General features: G+C 50.7%; 6 protein-coding genes across 6 annotated transcripts; 5 read left to right on the top strand and 1 right to left on the bottom strand.

Annotated features, from left to right (window-relative positions):
- Nucleotides 1–18: 18 nt before the first annotated feature.
- On the top strand, nucleotides 19–1,590 carry BO85DRAFT_240315 (C-3 sterol dehydrogenase/C-4 decarboxylase). The gene is made up of 2 exons (XM_025654836.1): nucleotides 19–701; nucleotides 767–1,590. Exons 1-2 carry the CDS (start codon nucleotides 126–128, stop codon nucleotides 1,427–1,429), a joined length of 1,239 nt encoding a protein of 412 aa, XP_025509731.1. The 5' UTR covers nucleotides 19–125; the 3' UTR covers nucleotides 1,430–1,590.
- A 1,257-nt stretch (nucleotides 1,591–2,847) lies between these two features.
- On the top strand, nucleotides 2,848–5,065 carry BO85DRAFT_409304 (GMC family oxidoreductase; the record flags this gene model as incomplete). The annotated part of the gene is made up of 5 exons (XM_025657430.1): nucleotides 2,848–3,233; nucleotides 3,307–3,336; nucleotides 3,392–4,274; nucleotides 4,326–4,827; nucleotides 4,877–5,065. 5 exons carry the CDS (start codon nucleotides 2,848–2,850, stop codon nucleotides 4,921–4,923), a joined length of 1,848 nt encoding a protein of 615 aa, XP_025509730.1. The 3' UTR covers nucleotides 4,924–5,065.
- A 5,314-nt stretch (nucleotides 5,066–10,379) lies between these two features.
- BO85DRAFT_493636 (protein kinase RIM15) lies at nucleotides 10,380–16,622 on the top strand (the record flags this gene model as incomplete). The annotated part of the gene is made up of 2 exons (XM_025663837.1): nucleotides 10,380–10,949; nucleotides 11,019–16,622. 2 exons carry the CDS (start codon nucleotides 10,380–10,382, stop codon nucleotides 16,620–16,622), a joined length of 6,174 nt encoding a protein of 2,057 aa, XP_025509729.1.
- Nucleotides 16,623–17,965: 1,343 nt separating this feature from the next.
- Nucleotides 17,966–20,834, bottom strand: BO85DRAFT_385498 (Mechanosensitive ion channel family; the record flags this gene model as incomplete). Its single annotated transcript, XM_025656598.1, has 2 exons — nucleotides 17,966–20,131; nucleotides 20,196–20,834. 2 exons carry the CDS (start codon nucleotides 20,832–20,834, stop codon nucleotides 17,966–17,968), a joined length of 2,805 nt encoding a protein of 934 aa, XP_025509728.1.
- Nucleotides 20,835–21,329: 495 nt separating this feature from the next.
- Nucleotides 21,330–21,494, top strand: BO85DRAFT_385485 (uncharacterized protein; the record flags this gene model as incomplete). The annotated part of the gene is made up of 1 exon (XM_025656597.1): nucleotides 21,330–21,494. A coding segment is annotated over one exon (165 nt), but the record flags the coding sequence as incomplete, so codon positions are not given.
- Nucleotides 21,495–21,795: 301 nt separating this feature from the next.
- BO85DRAFT_240094 (uncharacterized protein) lies at nucleotides 21,796–22,792 on the top strand. Its single transcript, XM_025654834.1, has 2 exons — nucleotides 21,796–22,089; nucleotides 22,169–22,792. Exons 1-2 carry the CDS (start codon nucleotides 21,922–21,924, stop codon nucleotides 22,493–22,495), a joined length of 495 nt encoding a protein of 164 aa, XP_025509726.1. The 5' UTR covers nucleotides 21,796–21,921; the 3' UTR covers nucleotides 22,496–22,792.
- Nucleotides 22,793–22,835: the final 43 nt, after the last annotated feature.

The following is a 22,835-nucleotide window of genomic DNA, read 5'->3' as shown; positions in this document are numbered from 1 at the left end:
GGAAACCATCGTCGTCCCCCAAACCTTCAGGCCTCGCAATTTCTCCTGTTTATTATCTCTTACCCCAACCACCGACCACGGATAGTTAGCTCTATATATATCACAGCTTACTGTCATACTTCAAAATGTCTACTCGACGTCCTACAATGGAACTGGGCACTGTCCTAGTGGTTGGTGGCTGCGGGTTCGTGGGTTGGCACATTGTTGATCAGTTGCTCAATTTCCCCTCGGAGACAGATCCCAGTGTCGCTCTTCCCAAGCCTCAGAATGACCCCAGATTTGTTTACCCCAAGCTGGGCGATCGATACCCTCGGTGCATCGCGAAAGTAGCTGTTGTCGACCTGCGAACGACCCACAACCGTCTTCCGGGTGCCGAGTATTATGATGGCGACATCACGTCCGAAGAGTCCATGCTGGCCGTTTTCCGCGCGGTCAAGCCCGACATTGTTATTCACACCGCTACGCCCAACGTTCTGGAAGGGAACAAGCCCTTGTTGCGTAAGGTCAATGTGGACGGAACTAAAGTCTTGGTGGAAGTTGCGGGCGGTGCCCGTGGTGACTGGGGCGGAAAGTGCAAGGCGTTTGTATACACCAGCTCGAGCTCTGTCGTGCACGATACCCAGAGTGACCTCATCAACGTCACCGAAGAGTGGCCTCTTATCCGGGGGCCATTGCAACAAGAGTATTATTCAGAAACCAAGGTGCGTTATGTACCCCTTTTTTTCTCGTTCTTGGGATAGGTACTGACCAGGTTTCACCCTCTTAGGCGGACGCCGAAGAAATCGTCTTGAAGTATAACCGCGCCTCTCCAACCTCGATGGTAACATGTGCCCTTCGTCCGGCTGGTATCTACGGTGAGAAGGATACGACCTTCACCTTCAAGGTCCTGGAGCACTCGTCCAAAGCCTCCCCGGCCGTCCTCCGCATGCAGTTAGGCGAGAACAACAACTTGTTTGATTTCACGTACGTTGGAAACATTGCATACGCTCATACGTTGGCTGCATACCGCTTGCTCGCTACCTACTCTCGGTATGAAGCTGGACAGGGTGCTCCCCTGGACCATGAGCGGGTTGACGGCGAAGCGTTCAATGTCACGAACGATTCCCCGGTCTACTTCTGGGACATGACACGTGCTGCCTGGGCATTGACTGGCAAGGTCGTGGAGCCTCACCAGGTGTGGGAGCTCCCTGAGGGCGTTCTAGGCCCTATTGGTGGAATTGCAGAGACGGTGCTGGGCCTGCTCGGCAAGACACCTCGTTTAACTAGAAGAACCGTTCGCTACTCATGTATGACTCGTTACTACTCATGCGACAAGGCCAAGTTCCGACTCGGATATAGACCTGTTGTACCTGTGTACGAGGGTCTCGCTCGTGCAGTCGGGTATGTGGTGGAACAGGAGCGGGTGGCCGGTGAAAAGAAGTCGTTGTAATCTCGGGCTAGACTCTGATGGTTTCTGTACGGATGTATATGTTTATTAATGTAATATATAAGTAATTCCTCCCGATTTCCGTATTTAGGCGCGTTCTCTCATACTTGTTGTTCCTGTATATAGTCAGATGGACTTTTGGACGACACCTTGCTAACCGACCCCCAGGCAATTTTGGGCTGGCCATGAGACCCAACACCGGGTGTCTAATTCTGCGAGACCCTTGCGATGCTGAGATCCCTCATTATCTTCCGAGTGGGATCAATTGAGGCGTCTCGTATACTCCATCGGCTTCTGTCCCCTTGGCTCTAGCGCCGAATGGTACTCAATAAAGTTTTGTAACAACGCCCCGAGCAGATTGGCCTACTTCATTTCGAACCCTGCCGAATAATATGCCCGAGTCCGGAGATACGGTGAAGCATTTCCTCAATCTTTTGGTCCGGCTTTCGAACCGAAGATGATACATGTCTTTGGCAGAGCTTTCTTGGGGAAACCTACCGGTCATTAACTATGAAAGGACATGGTAGATTATACTTGAAGCTATGGATCTTAACTTGCTCGCAGGACCGAAGGAAAGCGAATTACGTTAGATATTCACTGTTGCCCTATTTGCGATAATCGTCTAATTCCTGCCAAATCAACTTCCCTTATTCTGTCATACATTGAACCTTCGTGTTGGTTCCACATCCTGCACCATATCATCGGTTCTTTCCCCTCCCCTGCTGGGATGTGAGCCGACTTGATTCGCTGCTGATTGGAGCATCGGAAGCCGACAGAAAGTTGGGGGGCTCGTGTGAAGAAGTGGGATACCAGCATGGATGCGAAAGTTCCCTTGTGATATGGGGGATGGTCGTCACCATGGAGGGATAATCATTGAACACCACAACATCGCTAACGATGAGGTGTTGAAACGGAACCTGGAAACTTGAAGGAAACATTTTGGTGTCAATCTGCAGTGCGCTTAAGTCGCAGTTCGCGTCAGGTCTGGATTCCTTGGCTCTGAGAATGCGCTGGCTGTCTTTGTCCTTGCAAATATAGGTGTCATCGGCCTCTTGAATAACAGGCAAGATGCTGGATGGAATGATCATGCTATACCTGACGGATTAATACCGTTCATTGGTCGTTGGATGTCACTGCATGGCGCAGGAACAGGTCATTCAATGGTATATTCTTTCCTCATCCGGCAGGAATCAATGGATCCGCCGCTGTGATACAACTACAGTACATCTGTCCCAAAGTACCGCGCAATCCTTCCCGATCAGTTTGTTCGTCGCTCTTATTTTTAGAGATTTCATGTATACTTATTCCGTGGGCTTCAGCGGGATGCAGTGATCGGTCTAACGATCAGGATTATGCCTTGGATGCCTGAAAAGCCTGTTCTTTCGCTAAACGAATGCTCTCATCATATGGGCCTTGGTCGAATGTCTTTCCTTACGACCTGTATATTTGTCCTATTGGCCATTGCTACCACTGCGTTAGGGTTTTCGGGAGATTATCTGGACGATGCCGAGCAAGGTGTCCCGGGGCTAGATGCCTCCTTCGACTACGTGGTTGTCGGTGCCGGGGCTGGGGGCTTAACTTTGGCAGCTCGTCTCGCACAACATAGATACAGAGTAGCTCTGGTTGAGGCGGGAGGCTTCTACGAGCTCAAATATCCCCTAGCTGCGGTTCCAGGAGCTGGGATCATTGGCATAGGGAGCGATGTGAACAGCTCGACACCCGTGGATTGGCGATTTGTCGCCTACAATGTCCCGGGAGCCAACTATCGCGACCTTCATTACCCCAGAGGCAAATGTCTGGGGGGATCGTAAGCTCACTTCGTCTCTCACTTTCGTCTTCGTTTCCATACGGGCAACGCTAATTTTTTGACCCCTCTACAGGACAGGATCCAATATGATGGTCTATCAAAGGTTCGAAACCACTCGCCGGGCAATTCACGGAGGGCAGAACTGACATTGGTGCTAGGCCGAATAGAGAGGCAATGCAAAGATGGGCTGAGCTCGTGGACGACAATAGCTACACTTTTGACCGAATTCTTCCTTTCTTCCAACGCACGGCTAACTTCACTCCGCCCAACAACGACATACGGCATAGCAATGCCACAGCAGCGTTCAACCCGAGTGCGTTTGATGAACGGGGCGAGCCTCTGCAGGTATCCTACCCTGACTTCGCCGTACCGTTTTCGAGCTGGATAAAGCGCGGTATGGAGTCTGTAGGCATTCCGAAGATCGAGGACTTCAACAGCGGGTTCCTACTGGGCGCTCAATACTGTGCCCTGACCATCGACCCACACAAGAAGATCCGAAGTAGTTCAGAGGCCGCTTTCAAAAGCTCTTCGATACCACACCTAATGACTCTTGCACTGTACAAGAAGACAATGGCAAAGAGAATACTCATCAACACAGAAAGGCGAGCTACCGGGGTGGAAGTAAGGACTGGGGACTTGATATATATATTACGAGCCACCCGGGAAGTCATAGTGTCAGCCGGGGCATTCCAGAGCCCTCAGCTCCTGATGGTATCTGGAATTGGTCCAGCTAGTGAGCTGAAAGAGCATGGTATTGAGGTCGTTGTTGACCTTCCCGGAGTAGGGCAAAACATGTGGGATCATGCTTTCTTCGGGCCCGCCTACCGAGTTGCGCTTCCAACAAGCACCAGGATTGCTACTAACTTTCTTTACTTGACTGAAGTAGTCGTCCAGTATTTAGCAAACCGCACTGGTCCACTGACAACCCAGGGAATTGATTTCTTGGCTTTTGAGAAGGTCCCAGATGAACTTCGATCTCACTTCTCGGATGAGACGATCCGGGATCTATCCTGGTTCCCTCCTGGCTGGCCTGAGATAGAGGTATGCTCTCTGCACGAAGTCTTTGAACATGGCTAACAGTGACCCTTGAAGTACATTCCAGTGGCTCTCTATCTTGGAGATTTCTCTGATCCTATTAAACACCAACCGCAAGATGGGGCGCAGTATGCGTCAATCGCCGGAGCATTAGTCGCACCCACATCCCGCGGGAATGTCACCATCATTTCAGACGACACAGACGACCTGCCAATAATCAATCCCAACTGGCTTGCAACCAAAACAGACGAAGAAGTGGCTGTTGCGATTTATCGAAGAAATCGCGAGATTTTCCAGAGTCCGGGGATGGAACCGATTATTGACGGGAAAGAATACTTTCCCGGGGAGGAGTTCCAGACTGATTCGGAGATTCTAGATGTGATTAAGGATACCCTTATGACAGTCTACCATGCTTCGTGTACGTGCAAGATGGGTGTACGCAACGACTCAATGGCTGTGGTTGACAGCCAGGCACGAGTATTCGGAGTTGATGGGTTGAGAGTGGTCGATGCCAGTGCGTTCCCATTTCTGCCGCCGGGACATCCCCAATCGGTAGTTTGTAAGTGGCCTTCATTTTCAGAGTTCTTATTCGCTGCTGACAGCCTTAGACATGCTTGCCGAGAAGATCGCGTCTGATATCATATCCTGGGACTGAATTGGTTCGATACGTGTTGCGATTGTCATTATCATTAATGTAATTCTTAAGAAGTGACTTCTGTCACCATCATTCCATACGCACACTCGCGCTCAGGCTTGCAATCCGGAAGTCTGCTATTGTTAAGGATAAACCTTCTTTCACGCTAATATTATTACAATTTTAATGCGGAGGGAATTTCCTGCATCCTGTAAACTCAATGAAGCCAGTTTTCATATGATCCTCCCTACATTAATCCACATCATTGGACCAACCATGCATCGACTAAACGCATAAGCAACCCCAATGATGAAACCATGCTTCAACAACTCCACCTTCTTACTCTTACTACCGTGCCATATACCCCAGAAACACTGACCTCCCCGGATACAAAGAGACAGAATCCAAAGGAAGTATCCTCATAATCCACAAATAGTACATACATATCACAAGTACTGCGTAGCTTGTTCCATCTCGTTCATGTACTTACATCACTTTACAAGAATGAGACCCAGAACCGACACAGACATTTCAAGTCGTACTACTATCTACCCCCAAATCACACCAACATCCCTCCCCCTCCCCCCGCCCCCTTGCAAGGCGAAATATACTACTATGACTTTTTTTTTTCTCCTCTATCCCCCCATGCTTTATAATAAATGTATATGTATGCTGTATTATGTATATGTCGTGATAGGATGGGTGGGGATGATGTAGGGGGCTGGGACTGAGGAGATGGCAAATCAAACATACATACATATACACATATTTACATACATACATACATATATACCAATATATACATGGATGTGTGTGTATGTGTGTATGTGTATAGTATGTACTATGCATGTGCAAATGCACGAATGGAAACAAGGATGGATGGGGAGGACTAGCCAGTACTTTTTGGATATGGAGAGGATTTTTACTTCGGGAGGGGAGATTTCGCTATTGGGGTGTGTATGTATGTATGTATGTATGTACCCGGAATAAGGTAAGTAGGATGAATGGTAGTGTGTGTCTGTGTGTGTGTGCGTGGATGGATGGATGGAGAATGGCTGATCGCTGCTATGGTAACTACTAGAACTTACCTACTGTGGTATGGACGGAAGGACGGAGTATATGGATGGGGCTTATTGTGGGCGTTAGGGAGGGAGGGTCTAGACGCCATCTATGTCTTGTGTTAAATTCAGATTCTATCACATGGTAGTTGTTGTGACAGTGCTGGTAGGTTATTGTCTAGGTCTAGATAGGCCATGATGAAGACGAAAAACCTGTATAAGTCTTTATAACATTCAGATGTGTTAAAAAGCAAGCTTGATTTTGGGAATTTCCCCTGGCTTTGTTTGAATGGAGAGCGAGCTATATAATATATGTGCGGTGCATGTGTATGTATATATTTCTCCCCGTGCAAATCAATGATGAGGTGGTAGGGTTCCAGGTCCTTTGATTCCGTGGACCCATTTTCACTTTGTTTTTCTCTTATGTTTTTATTTTATTTTATCTTTTTTGCTTTTCTACTTTTCATCCAGATGTCTTGCTAGTTTGGGTAAGTACTAGGTACCTTAGGAAAGAAGTCTTGGTTTTAGAGGCGGAGGTGGCTGAACGTTAACTTTGTTGGTTTTGATTTTGACACATTAACATTGTATGGGTGGTGTGGTATGTAAGCAAGGTTACTGTTACTGGAGTGACTGACTGATTGACTGGACTGAGTTTCTTTTCCCATGCTTCTCTGTCCGTATTTAGGTTGGGAACCCCCTGTCAGATGATCTCGTGGGATCGGCCAATGTCCGTCCATGCGTGTTTTGTGTGCGGGGATGGGAGATATGGTTGGTTAGTTTAAGGGAAGAATCGTGGTAGTTAGTAGTACTTTTGTCATCCTCCCTCTCATGTCTTTGTTCACGTTCGACGATCTCAACAGGCAAGTAACATTCTTTTGGGTTTACTGGTGTCAGCTTGTAAGTGGTTCAAACGAGGGAAGAATTTGTGTGCTGAGTGTGGGGAGGGAGTTGTTTCCTCCACAGACAAAAGGCCGATCATTGCTCTTGTTCCACCTTTGCTTTCATTCTCCTTGGCCCCTTCGGTAAGGATTGACGGTGGAATGCAGTCTCGGATGTGGGAGGTGCAGGAACTCTCATCGAATTTCATGTACGGGAGGCCGGACGTGCCTACGCCACCTGCAGACGGTGATCCTCACAGTTGAGCAGTGTGGAAGAGACTGGGACCCATGGGATTTGGATGTTTGGCTGATGGCGATAGAATAATTCGAGAATACAACCAGGGATACGGTCGTCATTGGCTTGTAGCGATGTCCAGGGGTTGGGAGGTCCTCAGGGCGCCATTTTCGAGATTTTGAGGCAATGGAGGTGAAACGGGGTGGATCGCCAACCAGCGCATCATTGTCATCATCATGATATTATTGCGTAGCCGTCAAGCAGAGCCGAAGGACGTTACTGGTCTGATAGGTAGCAGCAGGAGGACCAAAGGCGGACCGAAAAAGAAAAGAAGGGATCGTTTGCGGTCATGGATGGCATTTGGTCTCCAGCCACGCCGTCAATCAGCTTTGGAACCTCCCCACCTGGTTTACCCCGCAGAAACATCCACCTCAGCTTCTATCATATACCGATTGGTGTTATCCTCCATCGGGGAGTACGTGGAAGGAGTCCTGATGACGAACGAGTCTGGGTTTACCATTTTCGGGTCATAACCGGAGTGACATGAGAGTAAGAACAATACTACCTCAGTACCGATTTGACTGCCACCGGTCAATCCCCTCCAAATCGCAAAGGGATAACAAACCGATACTGCTAAGATGGTCTCTAGTGGATTCCGCAACTGAGTCGAACGAATGCGCGGAATCCAGGGCTGAGACTACGATCTGTCACGGGCCAATGGCCGACCGCAGTCCGGACTGCGTGTGTAACTGCAGACATGCAGACAACCTGCCTCGCTTACCAGCGGAACCCCAGTCATTTTAGCTGGAGATGAATCCGGGCTTCTAGCGTCCCCTGTCCCGGATCGAATGATGTATCTCATGGGGGGCGAAGGGGAGTCAAGTGAGCAGCTTATCCGCTGGGTCTGGGGGAGCTTGATCCATGGTACAGCGGACGCAGATGAGAGACTCCAGTTCTTTGCCATTATTAACCATTATGGTTCTCACCTTCTTTCGGCCGGGCGGTGACGTTCTGGTGTAGTCGGCCCTCTGAATTCATTGGCGCAAATGGGACGCTGCAGGCAACACACGTACGCCGTCGGTCGCATTCACTCGTAAGGATCCTTTCCGGGGTGACAAGAATTCCGCACCAGTTCAGTCTACAGGGTTTTCTAGATTGCGATGGCTGCGTGTTAGAAGGGGCGAGAAGAGTACGGTCGGTTGCACAGGAATTCAAGAACAGAAACCCATCGAAGAGATGCGCTAAATGGAAATGGCCCGACCGTTGAGACGGGGTCTAGAGTGGCGCTTCGTGGCTGCGGATACTGTCGCGTGTGGTTCGGACTGACCTCCCTCCAGAAGGGATCGAGACCGAAAGGAAAGAAGAAAAGCAATTCCGCTATCTCACCCACGGGAAAGTACGAGGTCGGCAATGCTGCGTTGTCTCTGAATGGAGGGGGGCCACTGCTGGTTCCTGGGTGATGATGACGGCAATGATGTTAATGGCGGCCGATAATCGTCAGGCCACAACAAATGAGAGGGGAGAGTGTCCTGAGGAACGAGCCGTGTGTTGGGATTAATTCAATATCTCTCCAAGAATTCGATTTGTTAATCGAGTGGAGAGGATGCAGCATCGGACTAGGATGAATCACTGCCCCGTTGCTAGAGTGAGGGAGAGGGAGCTGGGGGATGGCCAGCGAATAATAGACGTATGGAAGTTGTCCGTCGGATAATGTCGACGATAATACCAGCAGATGATGGGCGGTTCTGGCGCATGTTGGAGCAGCGCCTAGATAACTGTGCAGCTAGGTACAGTTAAGTGGATGTAGCTAGTGACTAGATGCCTATACCACGGGTGTGTCCGGGCATCCACCGCGGCTCCTCTGAGAGGTCTAATGGACTATGATCCATACCCTAATGCACCTTGCAGATGGAGCCACCACTCCTTAGCCAGCGGTAAGAAATCCCGGACGGAAAGACTTTAAGACTACTAGATGCACCGTGTGTCAGAAGGGAAGGTGAGGTGAGAGGAAGGCGGGGGGGGGGAGAGAAGAGAAGGGAAGCGAAAAAGTAAGAAAGATTAATTGAATCTGCCGGTATTAGTGATGAAAGTAACTTACTTCACTATACTGCTATACTACAAAGTAGACAGCAGAGAAAACGGAGTAACTTTGAAAACCCTCGTTGCGAATCATGTTATCAACTCCGTACATAATAACTACAAAGTATTATTTTCCGGTTGGAACGGCTTCTGACTGTCTCTCAATCGGCAATCAGAACCAGACGACCAGCATCTCCCCTGCCTTTTGGAGCTACGATGGTTTCAGGCGGGAAACCTAAAATCCCATCCAGATTGTGTCCATTCAACCGAAGACTTTCTCAGGAAAGAAAGTGTTTGGACTTCTGAAAGTCAATCGTTGATCGAAAGTCTTGCGCTGCTGCTTTTCCCGCCAATTTTACCATACCGAACGGTACCGCACAGACCCGCAGTCACCGTTGGCGGCGTATGATTTGGCTGAGTGGATACCAAACGGGTAAAGACTGGTAAACTTGCCGTTTCTCACGTTCTTTCCTCCATACACGAATACAAGAATAGTACGACGGACTGACGCTGCCATTCCTGAGGTTTGCTGGCTGGCTGGCTGCTTGGCTTGTCTTCCCACTCACTCTCGCTGTGCCTTTGCCCATCTATTTTTCGCCCTTAATTCTTGTTCGTCTCGCCATTTCCCTCCCTCTTGGCTTTCCTTTCCCTCCCGCTGCTCTGTTTATTCTATGTCGCTATTCCTCCAGCGCTGTCTGGTTTCACCAACCTCGACTATTCCCTGCTTCTAGTCGACCTCGTTCCGGGGGTTGACTCGGTCAATCGTCACCCTGGCTTCGCGTTGACGCTCCGTCGCGCCATTCCCCCGCATAGCCGCTTTTCCCTCTTCGTTTCGCTTTCCTCCTCTGTCCTTACGTGATCACGAGATACTCCTCTTTTTTTTCTTTCTTTATCTACAAAAAAGAAATATTTCGTACCCTCTTTATCACCAGAAAAACGAAAAAAAAAGTGCACTTCCCCGTCTATTTTGTTGCGATAGGGTTGTTTGCTGTCTCGCCATCACCGTCCCCCGCTATCCAGCCATGGCCAATTAATACTGCGGATGCATTCATAACCAACAATCAAAGGGCACCCGCTCTGCCTAGCAGACGGTCCTGCTTGGAAGCTGCTCAACGTGTATAATTTCTCTCGCTTGATTTCACACCCCACGCCTCTCAGTCATTCGACGTCCCCTCGTCCTCCCCTCGGGGCAGTCTTCGGTATTCCTGTCGGCTCCGCCTTTTCAGCATGGCGGGCAATGGCACAGATGATGCTCAATACCTCGCTCCTCCCGCCGTGACTGCCCTGCGGCAGGAAGCTCGGAGTATCGATCCGAGATTCTCTCCTACTCGCTCCCCCAGCGTCGATCACATGCGACAGGAACGCGAAGATCTCAAGGAAGCGGCGGAACAAACCCTGAATGTCATTGTTGATTTGGATCTCGATGGTCGCGTCAAATGGGTCAGTCCATCATGGAAACAGGTCGTGGGCACGTCACCGGTGTCAATAGAGGGGCGGATGATATCGGAGATCGTGGTCGGTAACCAGAACGTCTTTCACGATGCTATAGAGAGCATGAAGGAGGATGACTCCCGCAGTCGGTTTATTCGCTTTGCAGTCCATATGGGCCCCGACTCGGTCCTGAAGTACTCGCCAGAGCCACGACCTGCGGAGCCAGAGCATGAAGCCACGGAAGCGACCGACATTGCAGAAGAAGCACACGCCCCGGCTGAGAAGGAGGACCGGCATCATGACCTCCTTCATCTGGAAGGACAAGGTATCATGGTGTTTGATCGGACGGCCGACGGAGTTGGACATGTAAGTCACCGCAACAGTCGATGCCCGGTATACGTGATATAGACTAACCATTATTCTCTACGTTGGCAGACCATGTGGATGTTGCGACCGTTTACGGAACCGAGAGAAGTGACCATCGACCTTCCGCCTTTGCTAGTCGAATCCTTGGGCGTTGGAGCGGAAGTGTTGGCAAATTACTTGACCACTCTGGCTGAGGCTGCTGCTAGTGAGCCTGATCCTTCGAAGCATCCCGCTCCAAACCCTGTGTTGTGTCGTATTTGTGAACGTCAGATCACACCATGGTGGTTTGAGAAACATTCGGATCTTTGTCTACAGGAGCATCGGGCCGAGATGGATGTTCAGATAGCTCAGGAGAATCTCAACGAGCATCGTCATGCCATCGTCAAAGTGCTAGATGCTCTAGAAGCCAGACAAAGCAGGCCGTTGGTACTCGGGGAGAGCAACCCCCCGCCGACACCCCAGCCCGAGTACAAAGGCCTACCAATTGGGCCATCTCCAGCGGCCTCCGCACCGTCGTCCGGATCAGTCTCTAGTGCTAATTCCGCTCCTGGCACGCCGCCTCGATCCAGAGATCATTCGGCCTCAGGAATCGGGCATACTCGCGCTCGATCATTCGCAGTGCGGCGTCCGCTAGCTCGCGTCGTTGAGTTGATTCTTGACCTTTGTGACACTGCCTTGGAAATCAACATGCCTGTAATCAAGGAATCTCGCGCGGACAACAGTGATGATTTTCGGACGTTGTCTCCGCAGTCCGAATCTCGTATCTCGCAGGTTCTCCAGTGGCAGTCACCCAGCTCTAATACACTAGAGCAGGAGCAAGGACTCGCGGCCCTATGCACCGATACCGAACAAGTCGCCAAGGCAAAAGTCGATGCGGTTATCCGCCATAGAAGAATTGTGGAGTATGCCGAGCGGATTCGCATCGAATACACAATACTGGTAGAGGAGTGCATCACCGCGGCTCTCACTAAAGCTGAGCGAATTGCGGCGGGCCAGCTCAGCGACTCAAGTGCCTCAGACGATGACGCCCCCCAAGACAACGAACCCGCCGTGACTGCAAGTAGCCCGATAATACGAGGGAAGCGCGAATCTACAGCACCGCCTGCAATGTCCGCTTTAACCATGTCCATGCGCAATTCGCCCGACCGGTTCCAGTCCAACCACTCCTCCGAAGGCAAAGCCTCAGTCGCTGTGTCGACTGGGTCGAACAGCCCGATGGAATGTCCCACACCCCGATCACACAAGAGTATCGCTGGGGTGTTAGGGACATCGCAGCCATCCAGACGGGGTCTCTCGTTGATAGATTTGGATGCTGGTGATAACAGTGACAGCAGCGTTCCTTCTTCTGCTTTCCCCGGTGCCGTGCGAACCGACTCGCCCTCGTCCGACCGCAGTATGGACAGAAAGCGAAGGAGTCTAGTCCTTCCAGGTCTTTCTAGCTCACCTCGCAGACAACATTCTCCGGCCAGGGTATCCGGCCCACATTCACCATTGCGAATGCCCCGGGCTCGTCTCTCGAGCGGCGCCGATAGTCTACCGTCACCTATAGTATCTCCCTCCGCAAATGCGATCGAGCTGGCACAAATCCACTACCCTCATCATCGCCGTCAATCGTCCGCAACGTCTTCCGATATCGTAAAGCCTCCCGTTTCACCGCATTTGTCATCCGCCAGCCAGCCGCAACCGAGACCAGCACCGCCGTCGATCAAGGACTTTGAGATCATCAAGCCAATTAGCAAAGGTGCCTTTGGAAGTGTTTACTTGGCCAAGAAAAAAGTAACTGGAGAATACTTTGCCATCAAGGTGTTGAAGAAGGCGGACATGGTCGCGAAGAATCAGGTCACCAATGTCAAGGCAGAGCGTGCGATTATGATGTGGCAAGGCGAAAGCGATTTTGTTGCTAAGCTCTATTGGACATTTTCCAGCAAGGACTACCTTTACCTGGTAATGGAATATCTCAACGGCGGCGATTGCGCTTCGCTCGTCAAGGTTCTTGGTGGACTGCCCGAGGACTGGGCGAAAAAGTACATTGCGGAAGTAGTCCTCGGCGTCGAACATCTCCATGGTAGGGGAATCGTCCACCGTGATCTCAAGCCAGACAATCTTCTTATCGATCAGACGGGTCATCTCAAGCTGACTGATTTCGGACTATCCCGCATGGGCCTTGTTGGGCGTCAGAAACGCGTCCTCAAGAGTATGAACAATGAGCCAGCACCCGATCTTCTGAAGCAGGGCTCGTTTCCTCGAGCAACGTCAATTACATCTTCCAGATCGGCCTCTTTCGATTTTCAAGGCAGTGGATCCCCAGGGTCCACACCATTAATTACGCCAGATGTTGCTAGCAGCATCCCCCAACCATCTTACTTCAGCCTCAATCAAGGGGGCGGACTCAGTCGGCAGACTTCTCGTCGAGCGTCCGGTTACCGTAGCGATAGCGGCGCCAGCGAGAGTCTGAATGCCATGTTCCGCACTTTGTCTGTCAACGAGGGTGGTGAAGCTTCCGGGACTATGCCTGTGCCCGTCCCGGGCCAACACCAACACCACCATCAGCATCAACTACCCGAAGAGGAGAGCCAAAGTGAGGCGGGTGAGTCTCCTCACTTGTACCCGCTTCAACCCACCATGAGCAATTCCTTCTCCTACAGTACTCCGCCACAACAGTCAATGATGCCTCCCCTAATGGCGCTGTTTGACCCCGAGGACCATAACAGGCGGTTTGTGGGTACACCAGATTATCTGGCCCCGGAAACCATTAACGGTGTTGGTCAGGATGAAATGAGTGATTGGTGGTCCCTGGGCTGCATTATGTTTGAGTTCCTCTTCGGTTATCCGCCATTCAATGCTGGAACTCCAGATGAGGTCTTCGACAACATCCTTCACCGGAGGATCAACTGGCCGGAGGATCCTGAGGAATACGCTTCCCCCGAAGCTATTGATCTTGTGAACAGGCTCATGACCATGAACCCTCGTGAACGGATAGGTGCTAATGTGGATGAGAAATACCCAAATGGTGGAGCAGAGATCCGGAGCCACCCTTGGTTTTCTGATATCAACTGGGATACCTTACTGGAGGACAAAGCGCAGTTTGTACCCAACATTGAGAACCCCGAAGATACCGAATACTTCGACGCTCGTGGCGCCACGCTTCAAGCCTTTGCTGAAGAACTGGAAGATGCAAGCCCACCTCAACCGCCGTTAACCACTGGCGCATACCCCCAAGATCGGCCTCATGATGCCTTATTCAAAGTCCGCTCTCATGTAAACTCGATGAAGCGACCGTTGATGCCTCTGCACATTCCACCTCACGTGCGTGAGTCACGTAGCAGGAGGCTGAGCGAGCCTACAATGGCCGATGACTTTGGCAACTTTGCCTTCAAGAATCTTCCCATGCTCGAGAAGGCCAATAAGGACGTGATTCAGAAGCTACGCCAGGAGGCAATGCAAGCACAGCAACGCCACGTTCCTCCCACCGGCTCTCAGCAACAGGGACACGCGCAAGGTGGCCAGGATCAAGCCCCCACGCAGCCTGCACCGCCCACTTTGGAGGGCAGCCCGTTACCGATGCCCCTACAGCGGACTTTGTCTCAAACCAAAGGCAACAACCGGCCTTCGTCCCCTTCAAGCATGAGCCAGGCGAATTCGTCTCCCAGTCGTCCCTCTCAGCCTTCGTCCCCGCTTCTTGTTCAATTTAGCACCGGTCAAAATCACGAGCGCAGAAAGACGTCCGGGTCATCTTCTAATAACTCGCAGTCCGCCGGTAGCTCTCAGCCAGCAAGTGTCGATCAAGGTCGGATGGCAAGTCTCAAGCACGGCTCCGCATCATCGTCTCCTATAAAGCCCCCTCGAGCCACGGCTCACTCGCCTGACAAGACACCTTCTGGACAGCGCCACGGCAGTGCTCCCGCCTCACGAGCAAGATCACAAACCATCGGCTCCCAGGACGGGGACCTCTCATCATCTCTAGCCAAGGAAACGTATGCCGTGGGCCATTACAAACGCCGCAGCCAATTATTCGATATCTCGCCTTCCTCGTCAGACAATGAGGATCCGCGCACGAAAGCCTTGCTTAAAGTACAGCGCCGCCGTCAAAGCTCAAGGCGCATGTCACAGATCAATTTCCCCGATGGGCCATTCTTCCGGCCCTTGGACGTGCTCATCTGTGAAGATCATCCAGTCTCTCGCATAGTGATGGAACGCCTCTTTGAGAAACTGCGATGTCGTACCATTACGGCGGTAAACGGTAACGAAGCGATGCGTTACGCTCTCAGCGAGGTGCAGTTCGACATTATCATGACGGAGTTCAAGCTACCCCAGGTAACTGGAGCCGATGTCGCGCGTATGGTGCGGGAAACGCGTAGTGCGAATCGGCATACTCCAATCATTGCGGTTACAGGCTACCTTAAGGATCTTCCAGAAACCCACCATTTCGACGCGCTCATTGAGAAGCCTCCAACCCTGACAAAATTCACGGAAGCTCTGTGTAGGTTCTGTCAGTGGAAGCCGCCTCCAAAGGACTACAATCCTTCCCAGTCAATGAGTGTTCCGCCTTCTACGATACGCCAGGCTTTTGTGCAAGCCGAGCATAGCCCAAGTTCAACAGCTTCGTCGGGGTTCGCGCATGTGCCTTCCAGCTCTTACAGAGGATCCAGTCGAGAGGACTCTATCGTCAGCAGTTACTTTGGCGATACGGAGTCAATTAAACCAGATGACGGCCCTGTCATCGTGAGTCATCACAATGAACCAGAACAGGATAGAGGTGGCCTCGGGATTTCCGAAGACGTGACTCGTGTACAAGAAGCGACGGATGGCAGTTCCACATCTGGCTCGGATGCAGTGCCTTTCCCAAGCCTACTTCACGCGTCTTCGGCACCACCCACTGTCCATACGTCTGGAAACCTTACACCTCGCAAACAGCGATCCAGTGAAGCGATCCGGGCGAAGAGAGAGTCGTTGGAACGCAAGCGCTACGAGTGTGCCGAGTCTGGCGATGATGAAGATGAAGAGCTCGGAAATTCTCAAACACGATCCAGCAGCCCTCAACAAAGATCTCGTCGCCCTGGCTCTAAGCTAGGTATAGAGATGATGAGAACCAATAGCAGGGGTAGCGTTGTCAGTGGAAGCGAGGAGCTTCTCAAGAGAGAGCGGGAGTCGTTGGAGCGACGGAGCAGTGGAGGTTCCGGCGGCGCCAGTGACTACAGCGAGGAACGCATTGGCACTCGCTCTCCGCACAGTCCAAGTCTGGAGAGCCGTCTTGAGAACCTTTCAATTCCCGAGGAGGCGATTGCGGGGTCCGTTGAAGGTTGCAGCCCCAAGCATTCGCCCATCGTGGAGCTAGGGTCGAAAATGGACATACCAGCAATCTTCTCAGATCGGTCAACATCACCGTACACGACAGAAGCTTCAGATACACAGGCCATGGAGGCCAGCGTCGAAACACCTAAACTTGGGCATATCACACCCCCTATCGTTTTTACGAAAGACGGAGAGTCAGAACCCTCAGGAGACGACCCGGAAACCCCCTACATCAAGACTACCGGGGACAATTTGACTCCGGATTATGGTTCAGAAGCTGATGTTGACCGGTATCTGGATGCTGATGCCACACCTCGACCATTACATACACCTTCTCCCCATCCATACTTGGGTTCCACCCATTCTCAACCCGACCTATAAAGAACCGACACCATTTACTATCAAGGTAGACCTTGCGAAGACTGCAATTCAGTGTGACATGCGTTGGACAGAGTCCACGTACGGTCCGCTATTGTGTGCGATTATATGACTTATATCACTCCATGCTTACGACATATTGTTCTTTTTGCACCTGTTAAAATACATTCCTCTTCTTTTGCTGCCTTTTCCTATTGCTTTATTTTCCACACGCGTTTCAAGGCTAGCGGGTGTTTGGGAGTGTTTGTCGTCTCAACCAGGCTGTCTGAGTTCCACTCATTTGTCGATTTCTCGTTCTGGCTTTCATTTTCTTGCTCATTATTCCACTTACTCTCTTCTTGTCTCATCATCCAGGCGTATATCCCATTTCCTTTGTTCTGAAATTTTCCTCTTCTTGAGAGCAAAATTGTGTGTGTGTGTACCTATACGTACCAGATTTTCCCAAAAAAAAAAAGAGTCCAGCTTTTCTCTTCTAGCTGCTGTGCATCAGATCTCCGTTCAAACAATCTCAGATCACCCCCTCCTCGCAGATTACCTAATCGGTAAATTACCAATGCGGGAAAAGATAAGACCTTTTAATCTAGACCGCCTCTTACTTTACTTTAGTTGCATTGCATAACGAGCACAAAAGCTACTCAAGTACCATCTCGCCTTCTCTGTCTTCGGATACAAACCCAGCTACAAATTCAATTCGATACTATTGTACATATGTGTGAACCCCAGAAATAATCCTAGTATATGAGCGTTTACAACAACAACTAAGTACCACTAAGCGGAGAGAGTAGTAGGGAAAAGGGGGGGGGACATGTTATGAGATACTAAGTTACTACTGGTGGTGGAGGTGGTCGTAGTAGTAGTAAGTGGTAATGGTAGATTCTATTATAGTTTTGATTGTATGGATTATTTATAGACCTTGTTCGAGGGCTGGAGTGTTCTACGTAGTTCAAGTTAGCAGTGTAGATGAGCGTATGGACCAAGCAATGATATCAGTGCAGATCATTATTGAATTCTATATATCGATGGAATATGCCACAGAGAATGAACAAGGATTTGACACTGACCAGATGAGCTGATATCATACCAGCCACACAACAACATTAGGAGTCTAGCCAATTGGATATTTCAACCAATCAGCCGTAACAGTATGTATACTGGTGCGTGTCTAACCAGTTATGATGCAAATAGAAACAAACATACCGCCTTTTGATATGTACGGAAAGGTATTATCTATAAATAGCTATGCTGATATGATCAAACCAAATCACTCAACAGTATGTAAAGGGACGATAAACAAGTGTGCAAGGGCAGTCATTTCCAGAATGAACACCGCACTAGCTGAAATGAAATCATTTCTCGTCCATAGCGGGCGACACGGCACGGATCTGAGGCGACTGCTGGCCGTGGGTTGGCCCTTGTTCCAGATCGGCTGGGCCGCGGCTGCTGATGCTGTTGCGATGACGGAAGAATCGGCCACGACTGACGGAGGACAAACTGTGACCACCGTGGGATTCCATTGACTGACGACCGGATTGCGCTGCAGACGGGGCGGCGCTGGTGTTGGAGTGGCTTCGGCGGTGAGAGCCAGATGCACGGCTCTGCCGCTCGGCTTGCTCTTCCTCTTCTTCCTGGATACGACGCTCTGCGGTTTCACGGTTGGCCATCCGAACAACGTCATCCACACGAGTGCCGCGGTCTTCGAAGACATCGCCCATGACGTCGCCGGAAGAAACGTCGCGCATTCCCAGAGAGAAGTCAACATGCTTCCGCGTGAGCATCGAGTCACCGCGGGCCCGGGCAGCGGCGGCGTCAGCGCCCCTACGAAGGATAGAATGCTGGCGGACAGAGCTGCTGGAGCCAGTATTCTCGGGGATCGAGTCATGCTGGTAGACAGGGGTGGGAGGAGGCCGGCCATCACTGCTGCCGGGAGGAGCACCCATGTTATGCGAAGGGAACCCAGCGACATGGAAAGGAATGTCGACACGGGCACCCTGGAGGTTCATGCGTGGGCCCTCGATGCCAATCTCTTGCAAGGCAAGCATGAGCATGCAGATGAACTTGTTGCGACGTTGCAAACGCAGGCCCTCATTTTGCCAGTTTGACTTGTAGAAGAAAACAACATTGAGGGTGACGGAGAAGTTTTCGGTCACCTCACGCATCTCAGTAAGGATATTGGTCTGGAATTCCCGGCGTTCGCTGCGGACAAATTCCAACAAGCGTTGGCGAAGGCCATCAATTTGCTCGAGTGTCGTGCCGTACTTGATGACAATAGGCACAGCCTCGGCAAGGGCGCCTGATCTGCGTTGGTTGAGGATGAAGAGACCGTTCAAATAGCTGTTCGGGGCTTGCACAACGTGACCCTGCATCTTCTTGAACTCGGTATACAAGAGAGAAATCTGCTTGACGAAGTAGTCATCACCCAGACCCGCATCACCAGAGTTACCATATACTGTGACACGGTCACCAACATCAAACGGATGCTTGATGAAGACGAAAATGACCGACTGAAGGAACTCCTGTGCAGTGGCAGAGAAGAGCCACGACAGCGCAAGAATACTGGAGCCTGCAGACGTGAGTACACCAGCAGCCGAGGTGGAAATCAGGGTCAAGAACACAATTAGGGTAATGATAACCACGAAGAATTCCAGGATGTTGTCGAGTCTTCCAACAACAGAGTCAAGATCCTTCAAGGACGCAGTGATTGCTTTGCGTTCGCGTCCAATCTCCACGCACACAGACTCCAATTCTTCCATGGAGATATCTCCATTCATGTCTTTGTCGAACATGGTAAAGGCAGCTTCAGCTTCGTCATTGTTATCAAACGCTTCCTTCAGATCGCCAGAGAAAACGGTCTCAAAGCCATCCCGCACGAGGGTCCGGTAGAGTCGCCGAGCCAAAACCTGGCAACCGCTGGTGGTTCGCAGCAAAGCCAGCACAACCTGGTAAGGGTGGTTGCTGTTGGTGGCTGTGCGACCAGTGAAGTCCGCTGCAACTGCACCGGCCACATCACCAACCTTGGTAAAGGCACCCTTAGCAAGACGTCCCGCTTTACCAGCGTAATGGAACGGGATCTTGAGGCCGTTATTAGAACTGGGCTGTTTTTGCTCCTCGAATTCCTTGTCCTTGGCAGTGATTTTCCTCCGCGAAAATTCGTATAATTTGGTCAAGCTTCCAATTTGAAACTTGTTGATCTCAATCCGGTCGGCATAAGTACGCGTGTGGAAGCTGATGGCAATAAGCTGAATGATGAATTTCTCCACCAGGTTGAGGATCGTCCAGACGAAGACGGAAATGATAATCTTGTTGAGCGTATTTTCCCAGGAGCGCGTAGTATGGTTTCCGTCCACGTGATGGTTCTTCATTGTGGGCAGAAAAGAAATTTCGACACCCAACCACCAGAAGAAAAGAGTTGCATGCAGCTCCAATTGCTTGGCAAGATCACGCCATTTCTTCGCATTGTTGGTGAAGATACTAGCGAGCGCGTTCACAGGTATAGGGATCAGCTTGGAGACGATCTGTCCAGAATCGAATTAGCGATGAGGCGATGGGTAAACAGACAACGATACCACAGGTACTCACTCTTCCAGCCCACAAGGTCAACCAGACGATTTCCAGCCAGACCGAAAACCAAACCAGCCGGACACCTCCGACACTGGCATTTGGATAGGCCAGCGCGCCAACCAACAACGGAATAAGTAGGATGATCACAAGTGGCAGGATGTAGGTAAGGTAACGGATGATGAAACTCGATTCATGGAGTTTCTTGACAAATCTGGCAATGTTGGTATTGGGATTCTCGGGTGGATTGTAAACTGCAGCTTTCTCATGCAGCGGATTGGTGGCCTCGTCAAACTCGTCGACATGTTCGTTAGGGCGCGAGCGAGAACGTGAACGAGAGCGAGAGGTGGATGGACGGCCGTCGTGAACACTCTTTTTCGACTCTGCCTCTTGCGTGGAGCGCGAAACCATCCGTTCTGCTTCCATAACTGCCAGGTCGTCTTCGAGACGCGTAGATGCTTCTCTCGCAGTGACCGGAGAGGCCAGGGCGGTCCTATCCAAGTCATTGTAAGAAGTGTCCACCCTCAAGTGGTTTCCGTTACTGGCGCTGTCATAGACGTAAGTGCCTTCGTCCGAGTCAGGAGTTCCATCGTCCGATCTGTGCTTGCTCTTCTCTTCCAGATGATCCGGAGCAAGATGATCTCCCATGGAGGTCGACATGTTGGCACCAGGCCAGGAGTCGACAGCGAAGGGCTAGATTACAGGCTGACTAGCACTGAGGTTATAGATCAATCTGATCCGAAACAGACTAGATGCTGGGGAAGTTAGACCGATATCGATCAAGGCGAGGCCGTGCAAAAAGGCTTAACTACAAACACATAGTGAAGGATGGAAGAATCAAAAGGATAGACAAAGTGAAGAGAAACATCCGGGATAATAAAAGAGGGTCTGGTGCAAGCGAGAAAAAGCACGAGCAAGGGCGAAGACTGACCTACACTGGTGGGAATTCCTTCCGAAAACCAACAAAGCTAATGATGCATTGACTCTGGCCGGTGGGCTTAAAGAGGAACGGGAGATGAGCGGGCACTAGTAGGATTGTGCAGACGGAGGAAAAGGAAAAATGCACAGAATGAAGCAGGTGAAGATGGAGATGCAGGAAGGAAGAAGGAAAGAAAGTAATGACAAGAGGAGGAGAGGAATAGGACAGAGTGTAGGTGGGGAGCCCGTGAAAAGAAAAGAAAAAGACAAAAAGACAGAAAGAAAAGACAGAAAGGTACCAGACCAAATGAGACTGGCCCTTGGTTCGACAATTCGACCGCAGCAGAGCAGAAAGAGGAGGAGATCGATGCGGGCGAGATGCCGATCGCACGGGACAGTTAAACCAACTGGAGATTCAATGGCTGAAGGTTTGGCAAAGTCCAGACCATTTCTATTCCTAGTCAAGTCAGACTTCGGTTATGCACTTGAGTATATCTCAAAAGACCATTTTATAAACACCATCCTGTGGTGTCTCTTTTACAAGGGAAGACCATCGGCAATTCCCGTTGTCGATTAACCATCTACCCTGGGAACTATCTCAGCCCATGCACCCTAACAATGGGCGGAACTATCAGATGGTGGCCGCGGGTGGCGGTCATTCTACGATCCAAGACCTCGATCGATATGGATCCCAGTCCTAGACTATCCATTCAGTGGGCGTGCCCTCAGCATCGGTTCTGGCCCAGTGGCGCCCAGTGGGTCCGAGTCATCTAACGTTAGAAACTTCAAACGGGTCCAAAGAAAAACTCTGGGACCCAGTGTACCCTTCATGCTAACCCAAACTACCTGCGTTAGCTCCTTCCTCGTTGCAGCCTTAGTCTGGTGTCTCACAGCGAGACTTGCGTTACCTGAGAGGGAGAGGGGGGGCAGCTTGGCATTTCGCGGGATTTGGTCCTGCAGCGGGCTTACAGATAAGGGAGATTATTCGGGTTTTTATGTAGGAGATTTTTTTTTTTTCCCTTCCTACCTCACTTCGGAGATGCAAAATCCGCTGACTGACCGTGGGAGGGTTCCAGACAGATGTCAAGTCTGGAAAGGGAGACCAAAATGATGTTATCTCTCCTCCAGCGATTATTCTCCGAAGTCTTGAACGCAATAAATGTGGAAAGGGCAAAAAGTGGCCACCGCCAAGAAACGCCACATCAGGCACTCCCGGGCTGTCCTCCTCCCAACTGTGCACAAAGTCTTGCACAAAGTCATCATCTTCATTGATCCTTGGGTCAGCACTTACGTACATGGGAGGCCAACCTCGGAAATCCTTTGCCCCCTCTGCGCAGAATGCTTATGTCTTTTGCCTGGTTTTTATACAGAATTTTGTACGTCATGTCCGGTTACTGTCCTAGCAGAAATCTTCACGATTGCTTTCGCTGCCATTCATCTTAATAGGGATATTATGGTTTGCAAGGCGCGAGTCAGTGCAGTCTATAGCTTCAACACTAGTATATGGCGCTAAGCCTGGAGGATTCCACCATAGACACCATCTGAGTCTTGACGTCTAAAAAACCTGATTTCTACACGCTAGTGTTTTTGCAACCGACCAATCCATCATCTCAGTCTTAGATGGATGAACGCGACCGCCTCTTATGATAGGTGACAAGGAGGGACGCGGCTAACCTGCCGAAATATTATACCTACCCAGCATGATATTCGGAGTTACAAAGCGCCATCCTGATAGGCTTGTGC

The sequence above is a fragment of the Aspergillus piperis genome (genome assembly GCF_003184755.1).
Source record: "Aspergillus piperis CBS 112811 unplaced genomic scaffold BO85scaffold_40, whole genome shotgun sequence".
NCBI classification, from domain to species: Eukaryota; Fungi; Ascomycota; class Eurotiomycetes; order Eurotiales; family Aspergillaceae; genus Aspergillus; species Aspergillus piperis.
Note: the sequence above shows the minus strand (reverse complement) of the source record. Positions and strands in the feature narration are given on the sequence as shown.

What these genes read in the sequence shown, in the direction of transcription:
- BO85DRAFT_240315 (XM_025654836.1), top strand. Translation starts at nt 126, where the DNA reads ATGTCTACTCGACGTCCTACAATGGAACTGGGCACTGTCCTAGTGGTT. An exon ending in AGTATTATTCAGAAACCAAG is followed by an intron (nt 702 to 766) that starts GTGCGTTATGTA and finishes TCACCCTCTTAG; the next exon opens with GCGGACGCCGAAGAAATCGT.
- BO85DRAFT_240094 (XM_025654834.1), top strand. Translation starts at nt 21,922, where the DNA reads ATGCTAACCCAAACTACCTGCGTTAGCTCCTTCCTCGTTGCAGCCTTA. An exon ending in GAGATTATTCGGGTTTTTAT is followed by an intron (nt 22,090 to 22,168) that starts GTAGGAGATTTT and finishes GGAGGGTTCCAG; the next exon opens with ACAGATGTCAAGTCTGGAAA.